Source organism: Protopterus annectens, chromosome 4.part1 (genome assembly GCF_019279795.1).
Source record: "Protopterus annectens isolate FY-2018-M chromosome 4.part1, PAN1.0, whole genome shotgun sequence".
NCBI lineage: Eukaryota > Metazoa > Chordata > Ceratodontiformes > Protopteridae > Protopterus > Protopterus annectens.
The window spans coordinates 897351872-897374074 of NC_056734.1; the positions used below are offsets into that span (position 1 = coordinate 897351872).

Below are 22203 nucleotides of genomic sequence, written 5' to 3' on the forward strand. Positions count from 1 at the left end.
TTAAATCCAATACTGATGCACCTCAAAGGAAAGCAGATTTTCCTCACTGCAATGACTTACATTGAGGAATGTGCACTTTTCGCACATGTAAACTGCTCCATCACGACACTGAATATTGTGAATTCAGAACTGTGATTAAGTTACATTCTTATTAAATGTGCTGTGAGGTCTGTTTTTATAAGTGCCATAAGCTTGAATGAGACAAGGCAACCCACATAGCTAGCGTTGGATGAGTGAAGCAGGAAACAGCTTGATTAAATAAGTGTGAATAACTGAGAGAGGACACTATTACCCACTTGGTTATCGCACAACTGAGAGACTCCCCATGTGATCTCTTGTCACTGGAAGGCATACATGAGAGATCTTGAAATCACCAACCTTCAATAGAGAAGAATATGGAGGTCTGAATTCTGAAACATCCCGTAATATCAACAGCTGTAAGAAAGGCAAAGAGGAGAGTTGTACCACTGAGACTTTTGCAAATTTCCAGTGCTTCTCAGAACTGAAGTTTGGTTATGACCAGTTATGTTATACAGGGTGACTTTCGAGTATGTCTGCTTGATTCACCTTTCAGCCTTTTAGTGCAAGCAATCTGAACAAAGCTTAAAATAAGGGGGAGGGGGTAACAACGCCCCAAAAATAAGGATAGGTTTTAAATATTGCTCTTATAAACTTAGAAAGTTGCTAAAATAATGTGATTTGTGTTGCATTTTTCTGAAGGATATGAAGTCTGAAACTCAAATGTATGTCATTATTTAGTGGCTTGAATCCTCAGTGGTTTGCTAGAAAATCACAAATTTAATGAGGAAAAGACCAAAAGTATGATAGAAAAATCTGTCCACTCTGTCAAAATCTGGACAATTGAGTGAGCTTTACACAAGTGTACGGTTAACGGTTGCTAGTAACTTCCACAGTACACTAATACCAATGAATCTAAACACCGCAGACACTGTCATGGGTACAAAACATCAAAATGCAAATATTTTTCACTGATTCAGCTACTGGCTGTTTCCTCATAAATACATAATACCATTGTACAACACACTGTGTCTCACAATTTCTTTTTTTTTTTTTTTTTTACTTTTCATGAGTAACATACACTTTTTCCCTGTGTCACATGTGAATGTGCAAATTGGCTTTGAGAGGGTTGATGATCTTTTGACAGAGTGGGCAAAGTGGAGCAAAAATAACACGTGAAACTAGCTTGAAAGTACAGCTATCTTTCAGTTGTTTGGCAGTATGGTACATTGGGTTAATGCTATAAGCTTTAATGAACTTCACCCTGTAGTCATGGAGTTAATTCTCTCATTTCCAGTTTGCATTCTTTGTGGCTATGTGTATGTTAATTTACAGAACTAATGTTGCTTGTTCAGTTCTCAAAACAGTCATTTGTACATAGTAGACCTTTCTGAGATAGAGGAAAAACATCCCAGGAGAAAGAACTCATCCTTCTAAGTAAATAATAATGAAGGATATCAAGGACAGCTGCAGAAAATGTTTTTTACGCTACTTTGCATTGCAATTCCATGCCACAAACATCAGTCGTTTGTGACCTTCAGAGAGCCTGCATAGTACCCTTATATAAAATACATTTATAATACAATGTGAATTAAACAGAGAGCCTGCATAGTACCCTTATATACAATACATTTATAATACAAAGAGAATTAAACTTTTCTCTGTTTAGAAAGCCAGTCATACCTGTAAGTCAGCGACAGTCATTTTCTGGTATATTTTCTCTTCATCTCTGCGTTCTTCCTGTGGCACAGTGATATTGGCCAAAGTTGTTTCAAATTCCAAGACTTGCTGCATGTAGGTGTATGTGTCATTGTGATCTCCTCCCAGGAGTGTGCCCAAAGTAACCATGTACTCTAAGTATGCAGTCAACACCTGTGAAGGACAGAAAGAAAACTGGTTAGAATACTGACACTTCCCACCTCTGATTTTAGCTACAAACAACATCCCCTTCTCCAATCAGCAAACTGTAAACAAAAAAAATAAATAAATAATGGTCAGTATATGCTAAAAGGAATTAAGAGTGCAACATTTAGAGAAATGAGCTAAAACTTAAATGTAGGTGTACTATAACTGTGACAAAAGAAATGGGATTGGTTATTATGATTGTGCTGAAATTTTAAATATTTTCAATATATTTGAATAGTTTCATTTTATTTATATATTTGTCCTATTTACATGCATTGTTGGTGTATATACTCATGTATTAAGTTTTTTATATGTGTATGTATACCTTTAAGTAGTTAATTAATTATAAGTGTCATTAGGTTATACAAGGAGGCAATGTAGCATTAGTTTTTATCTCTGATGAAGTCCCAATTTATTGGCAGGGACGAAAGCACTTAGATCAATAAACTGTTATTTTATCTGTGGAACTATCTTCATATGTATCCATTCATTACTTGAGCCACTCTATACTTCAAAAGTTGGAATTGTACACGGAAGTGTTTATTTGAATGGTTTACTGGTGGTGTGGGCTTCGTATTTCCTTGCAGTCTGGGCTTGTGAATATCTTGGAGTTCTTTTTCCTTTTTCGGTTCTTACATACATCCAAGGCTAACAATGACCCCTCCCCTAAGTATGTGATGCAAGCAAAAGACAATACCAAATGAAGTGCTTCAAAAACACACTTAGCTAAGTGTTATCGTTTACTTCACACAAGGGTAATGATAAAAATAACAAGGAGATGGCTGGTCTCAAGCAGTGGCGTAACTACGTTAGAAGCGCCCTGAGGCAAACTTTTCCTAGGTGCCCCAACACCCCCCCCCCCCGGGAACCCAAGCCATCGAGATGACCGAAGCCAAAGAAATCACATATAGTAGCACAAAAAATGCTTTATAACTTCCTACTAATAGTTGCATTAAAGACTTGTTTTATATCTTAATATTGTATGAAATAACCGAAGCAACTTAAGGTCAACATGTTTTTCTTTTACTGAAGATTTAATTTTAATTGGTGGACCACCAGGGTGGCTTGCTTTTAAATTTATTATATTTTGGTCTATATGGGTCTGACAATTCTATACATCTATTTGTGTTTGTCTAATTATAAAACTACTTTGTGAATGTGATGTTATACATGCAATATGAAATTTGTATATACTATATTTTATCCTATCCTAAATTCTGTACTATATTGAGTGTTTTAAATGTTCATAATCAATACTGTAGACTGGATACTGCTGTTCATATTCAAAACAATGTAGTTGTACTGTCTTTTGGAGCTTGTCTCCACTAAAAGCGGACTCCTAGGCCCATCAGACTTTCCCAGTTAACAAATGTAATTAATTAAGTAATTAATTAATAAATAAGTGAATTTTGAGACTTCATCATATAGTTTTATATATATGCACCAAGTCATAAAACAGAATGGTTGGATTCTAAAACAAACTATCCTGGACCAGTATCTCGAAGCTATAAAGTCGAATGTTAAAATAGCGAACATTCATAATCGAATTTGGCGTATGTCGAAAATATGTCAAATTCAGCGTTATGAAGTTGCGCTATGTAATGTCCGGTTTGTGTTTTGTTGGTGCGTGGTGCGTGTTTGGATGTAGGTGTTATGTCAGGTAAGTGAGTGTTTTGTAAGGGTTTTGAGTGGGAGTTAGAGTGTGTGTGAGGGATTGGAGAATGTGTGTGTGTGAGTGAGCTTTTGTGTTGTGTTTGTGCGATCTCGGAGTTAGTATATATAAGTAGGGGGGTGTGGGGGCAGCCCCCATAGTGCAGGGGCTTGCCCCTTATGTGTGTGAGTTGTGTATGTGTGTTGTTTTTTTGTTTATGTTGTGATGTGGTTGTTGTGTTGTATGTTTAGTGTAGTGTGTGCAGTGTTTTCGGTTATGTGGTTTCGCGGTTTTTGTTTGTCAGTGTTTTGTGGATTCGGTTTTATAGTCTCGAGATACCTATATATATATATAATGCAGTAAAACCAAACAAAATACCCAGTGGTGCCTTCCAGATGGCTAGGTGCACTCAGTTCAGCACAAGGAATACAATAACTCTCACACACAAACTTGGCAACTACACAAAACAATGACTCTGTGACAATAATAAAATACCACATCCGGAATGCCATTATACAATGCTGAGTTGACAGCCATAAAGCATAAAATGTAATAAATGTATTAAACGATAACTATGTGCAAATAATACATAACTACATATTGAATGGTACAAAGTGGAAATTCACCAGAAGCGGGGACCAGTTAAAAAACATTTAAAAAAATATTCTAGACCATCCTGAGAGGAGTACATGTGTACTCCTTGTCATTGTTGAGTGACTCACTATGGCAGTGAGACTATTATGCTAACTTGCAGCTACAAACTCTGGTGCTGCTTGGCTTTAGAGGAGTGTGGTTACCTATCACACACCAGTATGAGCAGATTCTGTCACTGAAAAGCTTTGCGGGGAAGCTCAGGAAATTACTTATGCTTCTGTTATATTTACAGCACATCTATTGTTAACTTACTTGCTTAGTCAAATTAATTCCTGTCTTGAAGCTCTTCTCTTGTTTTGAATAGCTGTTCCATTTCATTGAATTATATTTCAGTGTTTGTAAGGTATGCATATGACAGATTACAAAACATTGGTAATAATAATCTTCCTTCATCAGCTAGCACTTAACAGAACTGTTCCTGTTTTGCTTTTTTAAATCAGTCAAATCACATTTGATAAAAAAGAGACATCATTCAGTCAACAACAGTAACAGAATTACCTTGGTTGGGTTTAACACCTTCTGGAACTGGATACAACTGCTGGCCACTGATGTAATGTTTTCTCTCAGTCATCCCGAGATCTCGGTTTCAACTTTTGTTAACTGTAGCAGTAACACGTCTCTCGCGCCTACATTTGTTTCCCCTTGTGTGTAAATAAACCAGATGCAAGAGGGATATCACTCTGCAGAGCATGAGTTCCCTCCTAAACCTCATAATCCAGCCAAAAGAAACTAAGCCAGCGACCGTCCGACCATGTCTGAAACCCCGATCGCTTCTACGGCCCGTGCAACGAATTCCAGCGAGCTGAGAGAGAGCTCTCAGCTCACTCCTCATTGGCCCTGACTGCAAGGGAAGCAGTTTGAGCTCCTCTGTTCTGTGCAGTAGTTGACCGCACAGATGTCTGGGTATCCTACAGCACAGGTCGCTGGGTACCCTTTTCCTTGCATTCGGACTGCCGATAAAGGCAGTCTGAATGAAATTTTTGTTTCACGGATTTCTTTTCTTGTTTTTTTTTTCTAGGTGGGAGGGCTGCAGACTGGGATTCTTACCACTGAACGATGGACATTTACTAAATAAGCAAAGTACAATCCGTGACAACATCTGTCGGCCCAAAGCGCCCCCTGCTGCTTGGAGCCCTGAGGCAATTGCCTCACTTCGCCTCTTGTAGTTACGCCCCTGGTCTCAAGATAAGTTAAACCAACTTTAAAAAGACTCAGCCAGAAATGACAATATAAGAAAGCTCTAATGAGTACAGCAATGGTCGAAGGGGACACAACTGAACAGAACAGCACTGTTTCTTACCCAAACTTTGAAAAAAGAAATGACTTACAGCATATGTTAACAAAAATAATGAACTAATTATTACTACCAATGCCTTTTATAGCTTACAAATTAATAATATCTTGGGTGATCATTTGGGGATGCATAAGACTAAAGCTAGAGATTTTACTGGTGTGAGCTTAAGAAGAAAATATAACATTTCTGTGTAGCCTGTCCAGAATGGCAAATGACAACACCTAACCCAGTTTTTCTGAACCCTTTGATATACTTTTCTATAATAAAATTCCATTTGAATGCATTGCAAACAAAACAGAAAGCCTGCTTGTAAAGATGATTGGTGGTCAGCAATGCACAGTGGTAATCACGAATTATGCAACAAAGTTTCTAGAAGCAGTGCCCTTATGAAGAGCAAATTACATGGCAATAGCAAAATAACTGGCAGTATTGTTTTCTAGAGGGGGATTTCTCCAAGAAATCTTTACTGACCAGGACACCTCATTCATGTCCAGAGTATCTCTGCCAGTTGTTGAAGTACTTGAGAACATATGCGTATTACCCTCAAACAGAAGGTTGAACACTTCAACAGAATTTTGAAATCTATGCTTTTTAAAACCCAGTTTTGCTGTAAGGGAAGTATCTCAAATTTCAATCAAAGTTTCTCTACTCAACCTATTACATGACAGACATTCTCAATCCTTGGTTGATATAGCAAAGGAAATATGGGAAGAGGAAAATATTCCCTTTTAAAGTGTAGCAAAACTTTATACAGAACAGCAGGATAGGATAAGAATTATGTTTATTCTCGGAGAATATATGAAGAGAGTACACAAAATACAACATAAATCATATGATAGACAAGTTAATCTTAGAAAGTTTAAGGCATTAACTACTGCTAAGAAATTGGCAATGACCTTTTGAAGTGATAGGAAAAGTAGTTGAAGGAAATTACAAAGTGAGACAAACTGGAAAGAAAAAATCAGAACAATTATAACACGACATCAGAAACCAAAAAAGGATAAGTGCAAACCACTGTAGAACCTCCGGTACCAACCAATAAGCGAAACAGCTCCAGTAGACTCCAAAAGACACCACGCAAGTTGTTATTAATCCACAAGTTTAATCCACATACTTCAGCACAAAGCGATACAAGCGACAAAAACTAAAATAAAAACAATACACTGATGTAAGTCAAACATCTCTCACCCACCCCTCCCCAGCTCTTCCAACTTCCTGAGCCACTAATCAACTTCATGTTGTCTAGGTGACAGTCAGAGCTATAGCTCTCTGTGTCAAAAAAACTGAGACTAATAAGTGAAGTCTTTGTATAGAGGCAAAGCACTTCCAAGCATCAAATGCACAGGACATTCATTATAATTAAATCCAATACTGATGCACCTCAAAGGAAAGCAGATTTTCCTCACTGCAATGACTTACATTGAGGAATGTGCACTTTTCGCACATGTAAACTGCTCCATCACAACACTGAATATTGTGAATTCAGTATTGTGATTAAGTTACATTCTTATTAAATGTGCTGTGAGGTCTGTTTTTATAAGTGCCATAAGCTTGAATGAGACAAGGCAACCCGCATAACTAGCGTTGGATGAGTGAAGCAGGAAACAGCTTGATTAAATAAGTGTGAATAACTTAGAGAGTACACTATTACCCACTTGGTTATCGCACAATTGAGAGACTGCCTATGTGATCTCTTGTCACTGGAAGGCATAAGTGAGAGATCTTGAAATCACCAACCTTCAATAGAGAAGAATATGGAGGTCTGAATTCTGAAACATCCCACAATATCAACAGCTGTAAGAAAGGCAAAGAGGAGAGTTGTACCACTGAGACTTTTGCAAATTTCCAGTGCTTCTCAGAACTGAAGTTTGGTTATGACCAGTTATGTTATACAGGGTGACTTTCGAGTATGTCTGCTTGATTCACCTTTCAGCCTTTTAGTGCAAGCAATCTGAACAAAGTTTAAAATAAGGGGGAGGGGGTAACAAAGCCCCAAAAATAAGGATAGGTTTTAAATATTGCTCTTATAAACTTAGAAAGTTGCTAAAATAATGTGATTTGTGTTGCATTTTTCTGAAGGATATGACATCTGAAACTCAAATGTATGTCATTATTTACTGGCTTCAATCCTCAGTGGTTTGCTAGAAAATCACAAATTTAATGAGGAAAAGACCAAATGTATGATAGAAAAATCTGTCCACTCTGTGAAAATCTGGACAATTGAGTGAGCTTTACACAAGTGTACGGTTAACGGTTGCTAGTAACTTCCACAGTACACTAATAACAATGAATCTAAACACCGCAGACACTGTCATGGGTACAAAACATCAAAATGCAAATATTTTTCACTGATTCAGCTACTGGCTGTTTCCTCATAAATACATAATACCATTGTACAACACACTGTGTCTCACGATTTCTTTTCTTTTTTTTTTTTTTTTACTTTTCATGAGTAACATACACTTTTTCCCTGTGTCACATGTGAATGTGCAAATTGGCTTTGACAGGGTTGATGATCTTTTGACAGAGTGGGCAAAGTGGAGCTAAAATAACACGTGAAACTAGCTTGAAAGTACAGCTATCTTTCAGTTGTTTGGCAGTATGGTATATTGGGTTAATGCTATAAGCTTTAATGAACTTCACCCTGTAGTCATGGAGTTAATTCTCTCATTTCCAGTTTGCATTCTTTGTGGCTATGTGTATGTTAATTTACAGAACTAATGTTGCTTGTTCAGTTCTCAAAACAGTCATTTGTACATAGTAGACCTTTCTGAGATAGAGGAAAAACATCCCAGGAGAAAGAACGCATCCTTCTAAGTAAATAAAAATGAAGGATATCAAGGACAGCTGCAGAAAATGTTTTTTACACTACTTTGCATTGCAATTCCATGCCACAAACATCAGTCGTTTGTGACCTTCAGAGAGCCTGCATAGTACCCTTATATAAAATACATTTATAATACAATGTGAATTAAACAGAGAGCCTGCATAGTACCCTTATATACAATACATTTATAATACAAAGAGAATTAAACTTTTCTCTGTTTAGAAAGCCAGTCATACCTGTAAGTCAGCGACAGTCATTTTCTGGTATATTTTCTCTTCATCTCTGCGTTCTTCCTGTGGCACAGTGATATTGGCCAAAGTTGTTTCAAATTCCAAGACTTGCTGCATGTAGGTGTATGTGTCATTGTGATCTCCTCCCAGGAGTGTGCCCAAAGTAACCATGTACTCTAAGTATGCAGTCAACACCTGTGAAGAACAGAAAGAAAACTGGTTAGAATACTGACACTTCCCACCTCTGATTTTAGCTACAAACAACATCCCCTTCTCCAATCAGCAAACTGTAAACAAAACAAAAAAAAAATAATGGTCAGTATATGCTAAAAGGAATTAAGAGTGCAACATTTAGAGAAATGAGCTAAAACTTAAATGTAGGTGTACTATAACTGTGACAAAAGAAATGGGATTGGTTATTATGATTGTGCTGAAATTTTACATATTTTCAATATATTTTAATAGTTTCATTTTATTTATATATTTGTCCTATTTACATGCATTGTTGGTGTATATACTCATGTATTAAGTTTTTTATATGTGTATGTATACCTTTAAGTAGTTAATTAATTATAAGTGTCATTAGGTTATACAAGGAGGTAATGTAGCATTAGTTTTTATCTCTGATGAAGTCCCAATTTATTGGCAGGGACGAAAGCACTTAGATCAATAAACGGTTATTTTATCTGTGGAACTATCTTCATATGTATCCATTCATTACTTGAGCCACTCTATACTTCAAAACGTTGGAATTGTACACGGAAGTGTTTATTTGAATGGTTTACTGGTGGTGTGGGCTTCGTATTTCCTTGCAGTCTGGGCTTGTGAATATCTTGGAGTTCTTTTTCCTTTTTCGGTTCTTACATACATCCAAGGCTAACAATGACCCCTCCCCTAAGTATGTGATGAAAGCAAAAGACAATACCAAATGAAGTGCTTCAAAAACACACTTAGCTAAGTGTTATCGTTTACTTCACACAAGGGTAATGATAAAAATAACAATGAGATGGCTGGTCTCAAGATAAGTTAAACCAACTTTAAAAAGACTCAGCCAGAAATGATAATATAAGAAGAGCTCTAATGAGTACAGCAATGGTCGAAGGGGACACAACTGAACAGAACAGCACTGTTTCTTACCCAAACTTTGAAAAAAGAAATGACTTACAGCATATGTTAACAAAAATAATGAACTAATTATTACTACCAATGCCTTTTATAGCTTACAAATTAATAATATCTTGGGTGATCATTTGGGGATGCATAAGACCAAAGCTAGAGATTTTACTGGTGTGAGCTTAAGAAGAAAATATAACATTTCTGTGTAGCCTGTCCAGAATGGCAAATGACAACACCTAACCCAGTTTTTCTGAACCCTTTGATATACTTTTCTATAATAAAATTCCATTTGAATGCATTGCAAACAAAACAGAAAGCCTGCTTGTAAAGATGATTGGTGGTCAGCAATGCACAGTGGTAATCACGAATTATGCAACAAAGTTTCTAGAAGCAGTGCCCTTATGAAGAGCAAATTACATGGCAATAGCAAAATAACTGGCAGTATTGTTTTCTAGAGGGGGATTTCTCCAAGAAATCTTTACTGACCAGGGCACCTCATTCATGTCCAGAGTATCTCTGCCAGTTGTTGAAGTACTTGAGAACATATGCGTATTACCCTCAAACAGAAGGTTGAACACTTCAACAGAATTTTGAAATCTATGCTTTTTAAACCTTTAGAACAGTTTTGCTGTAAGGGAAGTATGTCAAATTTCAATCAAAGTTTCTCTACTCAACCTATTACATGACAGACATTCTCAATCCTTGGTTGATATAGCAAAGGAAATATGGGAAGAGGAAAATATTCCCTTTTAAAGTGCAACAAAACTTTATACAGAACAGTAGGATAGGATAAGAATTATGTTTATTCTCGGAGAATATATGAAGAGAGTACACAAAATACAACATAAATCATATGATAGACAAGTTAATCTTAGAGAGTTTAAGGCAATAACTACTGCTAAGAAATTGGCAATGACCTTTTGAAGTGATAGGAAAAGTAGGTGAAGGAAATTACAAAGTGAGACAAACTGGAAAGAGAAAATCAGAACAATTATAACACATAAATGTTTTGAAGCCAAGGAGACACTGAAGTTTCTACAGTGAGTATGTTTGCAGAAGATGTTAAAAAGCTCAAGGCATACTGTAACATTAACATACCATCACTGGCCCAGAGACAGAAAGTTAAATAATCTGTACCCAGGAATAGGTATATATTTTCAGAACTGCATGGCATTTAATACAGTGGAACATTGAGACTATCTCTTGTCAAAAAGTAAATATGAAACCATATTGGATAGCAGACTCCCAATGCCAAGCAGTTACGGAAAATATGCAGAAAATGCTTAAGCTTGGACTCATATGGGAATGGAAGAATCGTATAGTACTTGTTTCAAAACTTTATGGGAGTATATGATTTTGTAATGAGAATAGAGCAGTGAAATACTTCTCCAAATTCAGTTCCTTCTGCATGCCTAGAACAGATGAACTTTTACAAACAATTAGGCATTGCTAGGTTTCTGTTGACCATAGACTTGAGCAAGGGCTACTGGCAAATCCCATTCATTTCAGAGGCTATGGACAATATAGCCTCCTCCACAACTGATAGTTTTTTTTCACTATAAGGTAACAGCATTTCTGTGATATATGGACCAGATTCTTAGAACTCACACCAGCTAGGCTTTATTCTTTAGTTCCCAATAATCCTGAAAGCTAGGTTTTCTTCTCTTTTTATTGAATTTATGTATAAGTCTGCACTGACAGCATTTTCTGTTTGTGCTTACTCCATCATCTTGAAAGCGCATAACTTTTGTTTCATTTTGTTTAATAAGCTTCCACTTAGTTTGAAAAAGGTGGATTCGGAGATGAATTTTATTTCAAAATCTACATGGATTTGCTACATTACTTAGGGATGACCTCTGCCTGGTCTATAAGGCAATTATCTGATCCAGTAAGGCAATTACCTGATCCAAGTCTGTTTGAAATCCTGTGTTTACAATTTACTGTTGGGGGAGCTATCAGTATATCGGGGATCATAATAATAATAAAATAAAAATAAATATCAGTAGTACGAGAAAGTAACAGGTTATGCAGATTACAGAATTAGCTCCTCTTCACTAGTAAGAGAAATCAGCCACAATTCTCCTTTTAAAATAATCATGGTAAGAGAAGTGGAAAATATCAGCATGAGGTTACAGCAATCAAGCTTGTTGAAGATTAGTAGCGTTTGACTTTAACAAAAGAACCTGTGAACCTATCACACTCACCATTTCAGTTACCTTCAGCACCACAACATCTGATCATTCTCTTACTCTTCTATCATTGAAGTTTAAGCTACGCTCATTGGTTGATGTTTTGATACTGTCACATTTTTTAAGATGGCTGCTTTAGTTTATGGTCATCTGCAATGCTTCCTTAACCCCTGTTAAAAAGCCTACTTTAATGCTAACCAGTCATCTTTGGGTAATTCTTGTTCTACCAATAAAGGGGATATATTACACATTTTCTGTTATTGGCCTTATGTGAGACAGTTATGTGGAGCATTAAGAAGCAAACTCTACATTAAAATACAATGATAATATCTGGACTTGATGATTTGTTATTCTTCATATTTCTTCTGTGGAACTAACTCTTTCAGATATAAAATGATTTCCAAATTTATTTACTTTAGCCAAATTATGTTCTTCTAAGAAATAATCAGACCTGTAAACTATTTTTGGGGGGAAATATCAAAGAAATTGCATATAGACATATAAAAGCATGTAAACTTACTTCACAAAACTTTAAACATAGCCTAATAGATTGTTCGGGGAAAAAATAAAAGTTATTTGTTAAGTCTGATCTACCTCTTCTTTATGTTCATAGTTGAATGCCTTGCACCTTTCTCTTTTAAATGAAAATTACTTTAAGGAACTTATGCTTAAACTGTGTAATTTCTACATTATTCTATTTTTCTCTAGTTCTTCATTTACAAATAACTGTGGTTTACTCAGTTTTATATCTGAATATGAAGATTCTGGAGAAAGAGAACTATACATATAATAATTTAACACATATAGTAACTTATATGGTTTACTATCATAATCCTGAAGTGCACTTGTTCATTTATTCACATTGCTGAACCTTATTGTCGAAACTGAAAACAATTTCATATTCCCATTTTGAACAATGTTAATACTGATAGTTCGAAATTCCTGGTATGAAATTGTGACCATTAGATTTCATGTGCCGTTCGATGTTCGGTGATACAGGTTCACTACGGTTACATTCGAGTTTTAGTCCTTTTGAAACTGTACTTTGGTGTACCACCAGTCGACAGTGTACTTCATGGTTATGATAGTAAACATATTTGCTCTAGATTATCTGGGTGACAAAACTATCTCTGACATAACAGAAGCCATAATTGTTGTGAGTAGTTCGCTCCTGGACTTGTCACAGACAAGCAATGCTATCAGATACCATTTCCTTCTAAGCAGGTTATTGACCATTTCCTATCTGCTAATACCACCCAATGATTTGGGGATGGATTAAGCCAAAGGTAGAGCTCAGATAATGCTACTTCCTTCCATTTGCTAGTCTCTCTCTGTGTGTTCTGCAGCTGGGTGTAGCTAGAAATTCATATTTAGTACTGAAATCTAATTTTGTTGCCCCCCTCACAACCCACCTATTAATTAAAAAATGTACTCAACCCTCAAAATCCTGCCCCTATACACTTCAGAAAGGGGTACACTATTTTCATCTGTTGCCACTTATAAGCATAAAAAGAATATTTTACGAGGTATTCTTCCTATCATGTAAGCATGTTTTGACTGGTGATGTACAACAGACACTAGTTTAGATGTCCCTAAATATCCTGTTCTGTTACATGTATAAAATGTCCAAAATGATGATCTGAAAAAATGTACTCATTTGAGTACACTGGGTATGCCTAGCTACATACTTGTTCTGCAGGGCTCTGTGCTTTTCTCACTTATGTTTTTCTTCTTAGTGAATGATTTGTTGAAACAATGTGGTGCTGCCCTCTACAGACTGTTTTGAGTCTGGTCTACAGTCAACACTTTAGATTTAGGGGACTGCTTGTTCCACTGATAATTATAGGCAAATAACCTTATCAAGTAATAATGCATCACATTTAAACATGCCACTTGGTCTGTTGTGGCCATTCTGTGAGCCATCATTTTTACCTTTCTTTAATATTGACTTTAATCAAATAATCTACATTTTGTTTTACAAGTCAGGGCTCTAAACCAATTACCTCAATCACCACCTGATTACAGCTCTGTGCCCAGACTACAGAAAGGCAAACACAGTGCAGACTAGAAGTAGTAATCCACAAAACTATTTATTTTCCAGAAAATAAGCGCTTTCGGCCCAAAGTTAAAATTACTGCAACTTCATCAGATACAATTTAAAACAGTAAAAAGCATTTTAAATACTAAAGCACATTGTCATAATTTCCTTTCTCAGGGCAGTGAAAAAGGTAATGCTTATACCTCTCAAGTGTACCCCATTATGAGGAATGTTCCTCAATTTAAGTTCTAAAGAGCCATGTTTGTTATATCTCCACAATGAAAGAGTCTGTCACAAATATTAGCTATTGTCTTAATTGATATCCACGATACAGTAAATAATACTGTCTAATATTAATTTATGAAGGGAGAATTTTATAAATACAAAATATCACAAACTAACCATGCTGGGACATGAGACGTCTTTGGCCCACAGTCCACTGATGAACAGCTGACAGTAATGGTCATGGTGTCATTAATCATCCGAAGGTGGAGTTGCTGTTGCGCATATATTTCCAGCAGAAAACTGAGGGATGGACGAGTGCCATGTTTAATACCTTAAAGTACCAGTGAAAGCATAGTAATAGAGTATATTTATTTTATTATGTTGCCATTCATCAAAATGAGGAGCCTGTCAGTTTGAGTCATTGTGTGGAAAATGAAACACATGCTTTTTAATTTGGGTGCCAATTCCCTGACATTTTTCCTGAGATCTTTGAAGGTGAGACATGTACAGCTGGAGAAGGTTAGAGTAGTGCTCCTTTAAAAGCACAGAGGTAGTATGAGGAGAAGGAAAAGTCCAACATTTTTCTGGACATCCTGTATAAGTATTATGACCATAGGCTCCTGCAAGAGAGCTATACCAGGTCACAGTGTAAGGATGATTCCTCAAAAAGAGATTGACAAAGACTGTCATCTGTGCAACTGGCATCTCCCGTATAGGAGAACAGTATGTCTCCACTACATGAGTTGCTGCAAGCCTGACCTCTTTGGCCACAGAGAGGATGACGTAAAGGCATAACCACCACGTCTGTACTGTAAGTATAGAATCCTGTCACTAACCACATACACTGCCAATATATCCCACCATACAATTTTTCATGCTGCTCTTTATCTCCAACCCCTGCAGAGACTGAAAGGAACAGGGAAATGCACAGGGACAACTTAGAGCACCTAAGAGAGCACTGTAGTAAGTGTAGCTGCTGTAATGAAAGATGAGTCTGTCAGCTAGTAAAAGCCACAGCAATTAAAAGTAATGGTATATAATATTTATCCAGCAGGAGCACATCTATCAGTACTGGCACACTTTATTGGAATTACCATGACACCATGACTGTCAGATGTTAGACTTTTGCTTCTGAATACTGCCCTACCCCCAATATAGGAGGAGAAGTGATACATATAAAATTTTGTTAGAGGTCATTGTTAGGATGGCTGTGGGTTTAATCCCAAGACAAGTATGCTGTTGTCATAGCAAAATGTATATGTGTAAGCCCATGAATATCAATGCACCACTACAAGGTCCATATATGTCTTAGCCATAATTATTACTTGGCCAGGCACTTCACAATATAATCTATGACCTGTGCTTGATATTTATTCTGTGATCAGTATGTTTCTCATGTATATGTACAGTTGTGATTTGTCAAAACTGAAATAACAACACTGGCCACAAACACAAATATGCTGCCATGATAAACAGTCTCTGCACTTATTATGCTCTTATGTTAAAATGCATGTGCTGAAGGCTTTTGGCATAGCCTCCCCCCACACCCCCACACCAGGCAGTTTGAAGATATAACTGTGAATTTCCTACTATTAAAAAGTTATTTTCTGTCACTGTATTATGAATATCAGCACAGTTACACATTCCATTGAATTGTTTTTGTATGCCTCTTCCCCGCCTCTTTGTCACTATCATTTGTCTTTTACACATTTATGTTTTTTTTTTTAAGCTCTCTCTTTATGTTACTACTATATGCAGCAGCACTGTAATGTTCATGAACCTCAGCACCACCACCACAGGCACCTATAATATCTGGGTTCCAGCCTGTCAGAGTTGCCTTCTGCCCTACCTGCACCACCTGTCTGCGTTAGGTAGCTCTGTACTGAAGGGTGGTACAGGGGTACCTGAAGTATCAGTACAAGTGATAGTGACACTTTTGACACCTGTCTAGAGCTGGCAGAGCTTGCAGGAAATAAAACAGACAGGAGGTTGGATACCTGCACTGACCATATACAGACCATGCTCCAGGAACTCATTGAGTCGTGTCCCTGCTCAGCACTTTCTACAGCTTCTAAGACAGGATCCAGTAGTGATGGCTCCCCACATAAGAAGCAATCTACCACTGCATCTAAACTAGCAGAGACTACATCCCTGAATACACAATCCTCTCCCTAAACCTGGTGTTCCCTCTCTTTTGTAACCATGCCCACCACTGTATGTTGTACATTCCCAACCCCACTGTCACTTATTCATCTTTTAACACAAATAATAAGAAGGCTTGGGATTTCATTCAGATGCTTTAATAAATAGAAACACATCTTGATGGATAGCAGTATCTTTAAATATGAACAAACTAATTAAAAGGCAGAGCTTACATACATACATGCTTACATCTCAACAGCTAACTGCAAAATGGCAGTCAGACTTAGGATTTATACTCTACTGCAAGCCTTTAGATAGCTTCTTAAAGGTATATACACACATCTTGATCTACATCCTCCCTTTTAAAAAAAATTGCCCTTTATGAAAAACAATAGCAGAGATAGGAATGCACTGCTATGTACTTCAGAAACAAAATACAATGTTCATGTCCAAATTGCATCACATCTATTGCAAGGTTTAAAGATTCAACCATATCTCATAACATAACAGTCGGGAATAAAATTAGCAACAGAGACAGTATGCGGTGCACAACTCATATCTGGAATGTCTCAATTTGTCACAGGAACAGGAATGTCCTCTGGAACTTCCTCTGGAATTGTAACACCGGACAACTCACTCTGAGATAAAGAGTCTCTCTCACAGGCTTTCTGCTGTGGTATGGGCTCAGATACCAGTAGTAAATGCCTCTGATTCTGCCTAAAGATTCCTTCTTCTGTTTTCACACTGTACAATATTGTCTCTGGACAAATATTCTTCATGACACCAATCCGATCATAACCTTTGGATGTTTGCATCCTTACCACCTCTCCTTTTCTTAAAGGATTGAGTGGCCTGCTGGTCTTACCATAGTAGGACTTCTGGGATAGACGCTTTCTCAGCAGATAATGTTTCATTGACCTGCTGTTCTTGACACATGGAACCAACAATTGACTACTGAGTGGTAATGCGATTCTTGTTTGTCTCGTTAGAAGTCTGTGAGCAGGTGAACTAAGATGTTTATCATGAGGACAATTTCTGAGATTCAAGAGATTCAGGAAAACATCACTATAATCTCATTTTGACTGCTCAAGTAACTGTTCTGCACTTTGCACTGATACTGTGACATGAGTAAAGTCCCATTCTTCTGCAAATCTTTTGAACTGTTAGCTTGTAAACTGTGTGCCATTGTCAGAAATAACTTTGTGTGGATTACCATGAACCACAAAATGACGCTTCATCTTAGTAATAACTGTACTGGATGCTAGGTTAGGAAGTAAGTCAATCTTGAACCAGTTGGAGTAAGAGTCTACTAACACCAAATAATGTTGACCACTCCAGTTGAAGATATCTGTGGCTACTGTTGACCAAGGTACTTCTGGAATCTGGTTAAGATGAAGTGGTTCTTTCTGTTGATGATGCTTTGTACTATTACATACCGAACAAGAAAGTGCTCTCTCAATGTCTTGTGACATAGAAGGCCAAAATACGATCTCTCTCATCCTACTTTTGGTAGATTTGGTTCCTGGGTGACCACAATGCTAGACAGTAATGTACTTAGGTTGCAAGGACTTTGGAATGATTACTTTCAGACATTTCATAATGACACCTTTGTCAGACAAAAATCTCATCTCTGTATGGAAAATAAGGTTGCACTTCTTGAGGTAAACTAGATTGCTTTGATGGCCATCCTTGACTAATAAAGTGGTTCTGCTGCTGTAAAACTGGATCTCTGGCTGTGTTCTCTCAACTCATCAAGATGTGTGGAAGACAAATTTTTTACTTCAATAACTTCAAAGTTAAGACTCTCATTCTTGTGCTATTCTGTGGTATTTCTGAATAATGTAAGATAAAGAAGTTTGCCTTTCTTGTAGATAAGATTGAAACTGTACTTTTGCAATCTCAGCATCATACACTGCAGTCAGGTTGGACTAAATGCATAGGTTTTCTCAAGACATTGACCAGTGGTTGGTGGTCTGTTTCAATCTGGATAGGTCTACCATAAAGATAATCATGGAACTTTGAACATGCAAACACAATTGCCAAAAGCCCATTCTCAATCTGTGTATACTGCATTTCAGTTGGGGTACGATTTCTCGATGCAACAAGTTGATCCTCTTGTACAATGACTGCACCAAGACCAAATTTCGAAGCATCACAGGAAAGTGTAACTGGTTTGTGAACATCATAGTATCTGAGCATTGGCGGACTAGCAATTCTCTGTTTCAGGACATCAAATGCTCTTTGGTGTTGCTCTGTCCAAGACCAGACTACATCTTTACATGTCAGCTCTCTGAGTGGTGATGATAGTTGGCTCAAGTCTGGAATAAACTTGCCTAGGTAGTTGACCATGCCAAGAAAACGTTGCAGGGCTTGATCATTGTCTGAAGATAACATCTTGAGAATGGCTGATTGCTTTGAAGGATCTGGTTGTTGGCCTGTACTCGTAAATAAATGACGACATTAGGAATTTCTTGTAGCCTGCATTTGTGTGAGTTGAGCTTAAGATTAACTTGACATGCCCTTTCTATAACTTTTCAGAGGTTTCTAACATACTCAGCTTCATCACAACCTCCTACTAGTATGTTGTCTACTATGATAGCACAAGGATACCCAGAAAAAATTTGCTCCATTGCACGTTGAAAGACTTCACTTGCAGAATTTATACCAAATGGTATTCTCAAAAATCTGTTCCTGCTAAATGGAGTAGTGAAAGTAGTGAGGAATGAGGATTTTTTTGTCAAATTGAATTTGCCAAAATGAACTCTTTGCATCTAAAACAGAAACAACAGTGGCATTTGGCATCAAGGCTACGACTTCCTCAACTTTATACATTGGATGATGAGGTCTTTTTACTACTTTTTTCAAATCTTGTGGATCAATTCATATTCTGATGTCATCTGAACTTTTCTTGTGAGCTACTACCATGAAAAAATACCCATTCTGTTGGAGTTTCCACTGGACAAATGACACCTTCTTGCACCATTTTATCTAACTCAGCTTTGACTTTGTCCTGCATGGCTATTGGAACTTTACATGCTGGCCTGATAACTGGACTGACCTCTGTGTCTAACTTCATAGGAATTCACAACTGGAAATTTGTCTAGCTTGTCTTTGAAAAGATCTGCATAGGTAGAAAAAATGTGCTGGGCAAAATTAGAGTAGTGGTCTTTCACGCTAACATGATGGACTTCCTTATTAAATGAAAGCAGTCCCATTTTCAAAGTGTCTCTAAGCCCTAATAACAACTGGATGTGCTACTTGACCACATAAAATAATAAGTTGTAGCTCCTTCCTGAAATGTAACATGAAAGCACTACTGTACCTTCAGTCTGAATTTCTTCACCTCCATAGGCAACAAGTTTCACACACGTTGCCACATCATTCCTTTCACTTTTACACACTCTTACAAATGTTTCTGCAGACATAACATTGCACTTGGTACCTGTATCAGGTTTGAGCTCTACAGGTTTGCCATTTATCCAAACAGTACAAAATGCTTCGTTCCTGGCCCTTAAATCTACTGCACTGACCATTTCATGAAGCACTGACACGCCATCAACATAAAGACTAGAACTGCCACAGTTTAACTGATCAACTTGTTTCTTAAAATGTTCCCTTTAAACAAAAGAATGTGGGCCTTTAAATTTACAAAAATTTTTTAAATGATTCCATTTATTACATTTGTGGCATTGTTGACCGAACGTTACACACCTTTCGCTTTTAGATTCATCATTAACACCACAATTACAACAGTTTGCAATGAAACTGGATGGGGGCCCATGCTTTGAGTTTGCTGACTCACTCTTATTCTTCACTGAGACTGTGCGAAGTCTGGAATGTGCTAAAAAGTTCTGGGTTTTTTCAGTGAGTGCTGCGGGGATTACAGCTGCTACATGCTTGGACCTGTTTCTTTTAAACTCATGCTGCATACTATCAACCTGAGCTTTATCACTGTGCCTTCTAGAGCTGTTCTCTTCCGTACACATATTTGTGTGCTTTTCAGTGAGGTCATATATCTGACAAATCTCATTGGCCTTATTCAAAGTTAAATCACTGTCATGAAGCAAAATCTTTCCCACAGCATCATCTTTTATACCACACACAAGTCTATCTTTTATCAACTCATCCCTTAAGTCACCAAATCTGCACGTTTTAGCTTTATTTCTCAGGTCAGTTATATATGCTGCAAAAGTTTCACCAGGCTTTTGATCCCTTGTGTAAAATAAGTGCCATTCCATTGTAACATTTGTCTGAGGGTTACACATTTCTTTAAATTTACATTTTAAGCACTCTGGGTCCTCTCTTGATTCAGCTGGTACAACAATATGATGGATTTCACCCTCTCCTGTATAGACAGCAGGTGCATACACAAATGAGCGTTCCCTTTCTATAACTTCTGACCCAGCTAAATTAAGTAGAATAAATGCCTTTGTAAGGTCATCTTTATCAGAAAATGCAGACTGTATGAAAATGTCATATTCTTGCTCACTCTCCAGTTCTCAGAAATATTACTGTCAAACACAAGTGCACTGGGCTTTTAAAATGTATCTGCCATGCCCTCCAAGTATACACAAACACATTATGTAATTATGTAGGAACAAACTGTTCCATGACTGTAACATCACCCAAATACACTATAAACTCTCCAAAATACTGTACATTGTGAAATATGCTCTGTAATGGCTGTACTTTGCAAAATATGTCTTGTAATGGCTGTAATTTTGCAAAAAATAGATTTATTGTAACATTGGACAAATGTTCGAACATTTTATACACTTAAAACCTGGATATCTTTGCTTAGTAAGAAAAATACATATGCTTTGCAAAAATGCAGTCATTTCCCTCTATTTTATTCATTTTATGCAATTCATACTTTATTTCAAACAATTTCTGCAGTAATTCAAATATTTTTATCAATAATGTACATATCAGTTTATGCAAATATCATTTAGAATATTCTGTATGCCCCTTTTCATATTTTATAAATAAGAAATAGTGCTGAGCAAGATTTAATATTTAAATTCATTTCTGACCTGTTTTGCGAAGTTTTACCCCATTTTAGGATGATTCACTCCTCTACATTCCTCCAACCATAGCCAAGTGCCTCTAATCATTTTAGCTCTGCCATCTCAAACTTTCTGCCCCTTGGATATGGTGGTTCTGACTTCATGCCCATTAAAACATGCCACTTCTGACACCATGTTGCTTGTTCATCTCTGACACAAATAATAAGAATGCTTGGGGTTGCGTTCAGATGCTTTAATACATAGAAACACATCCAGATGGACAGCCGTGTCTTTAAATACGAACAAGCTAACAGACAGAACTTACATACATACATACATGCTTACATCTCAACACCTAATTACAAAATGGCAGTCAGGCTCACACATGCTTAGTATTTATACTCTAGTGCAAACCCTTGGATAACTTTTAAAGGTATATATACACACATATTGATCTATACCCACCATTATCTTCCCTCTGTTTTTCTGCTGCCTCCTGCATTACTGTTTTCCCCTCCCTCTTTGTGGCATCCCACACCCTGATAGTGATGTCTGTCTTCCCCTGTGACCTACCCTCCCCCTCCTATCCATCTGTTTCTTCCCTGACTTCCTACATCAGTTTTCCTTTGTCCATAAATAACATAAAAGGGCATCTCACCCCCCCTCCAAAAAAAAAAAACATCCATACCTTTCAACTTCCTGGAAGTTTCATTACTCTACATGATTGGCTACAATTGTTTGGCCTAATGGTGGAGATGTTTAACAAATAATTGGTATGCATTGTCATTACATAATTATATATTTGTAGAAGGTCAGTAATCATTACTAAGCTAAGAAATTGGGAAGTATGTGCCTACCACATATCTAACCTGGTTATTCTTTACTGGTCACTTGTGTTCTACCCTTTT

The 22203-nt window shown here is 37.1% G+C and overlaps 1 protein-coding gene across 1 annotated transcript in view; it reads right to left on the reverse strand.

The window, feature by feature from the left end:
- ECE2 (endothelin converting enzyme 2) overlaps positions 1 to 22203 on the reverse strand; it is a 1144316-nt gene that overhangs the window by 394212 nt on the left and 727901 nt on the right. The window contains exon 9 of the mRNA XM_044070640.1: positions 8586 to 8774. Coding sequence (XP_043926575.1) covers positions 8586 to 8774 — 189 coding nt within the window. The remainder of the gene's footprint in view (positions 1 to 8585; positions 8775 to 22203) is intronic.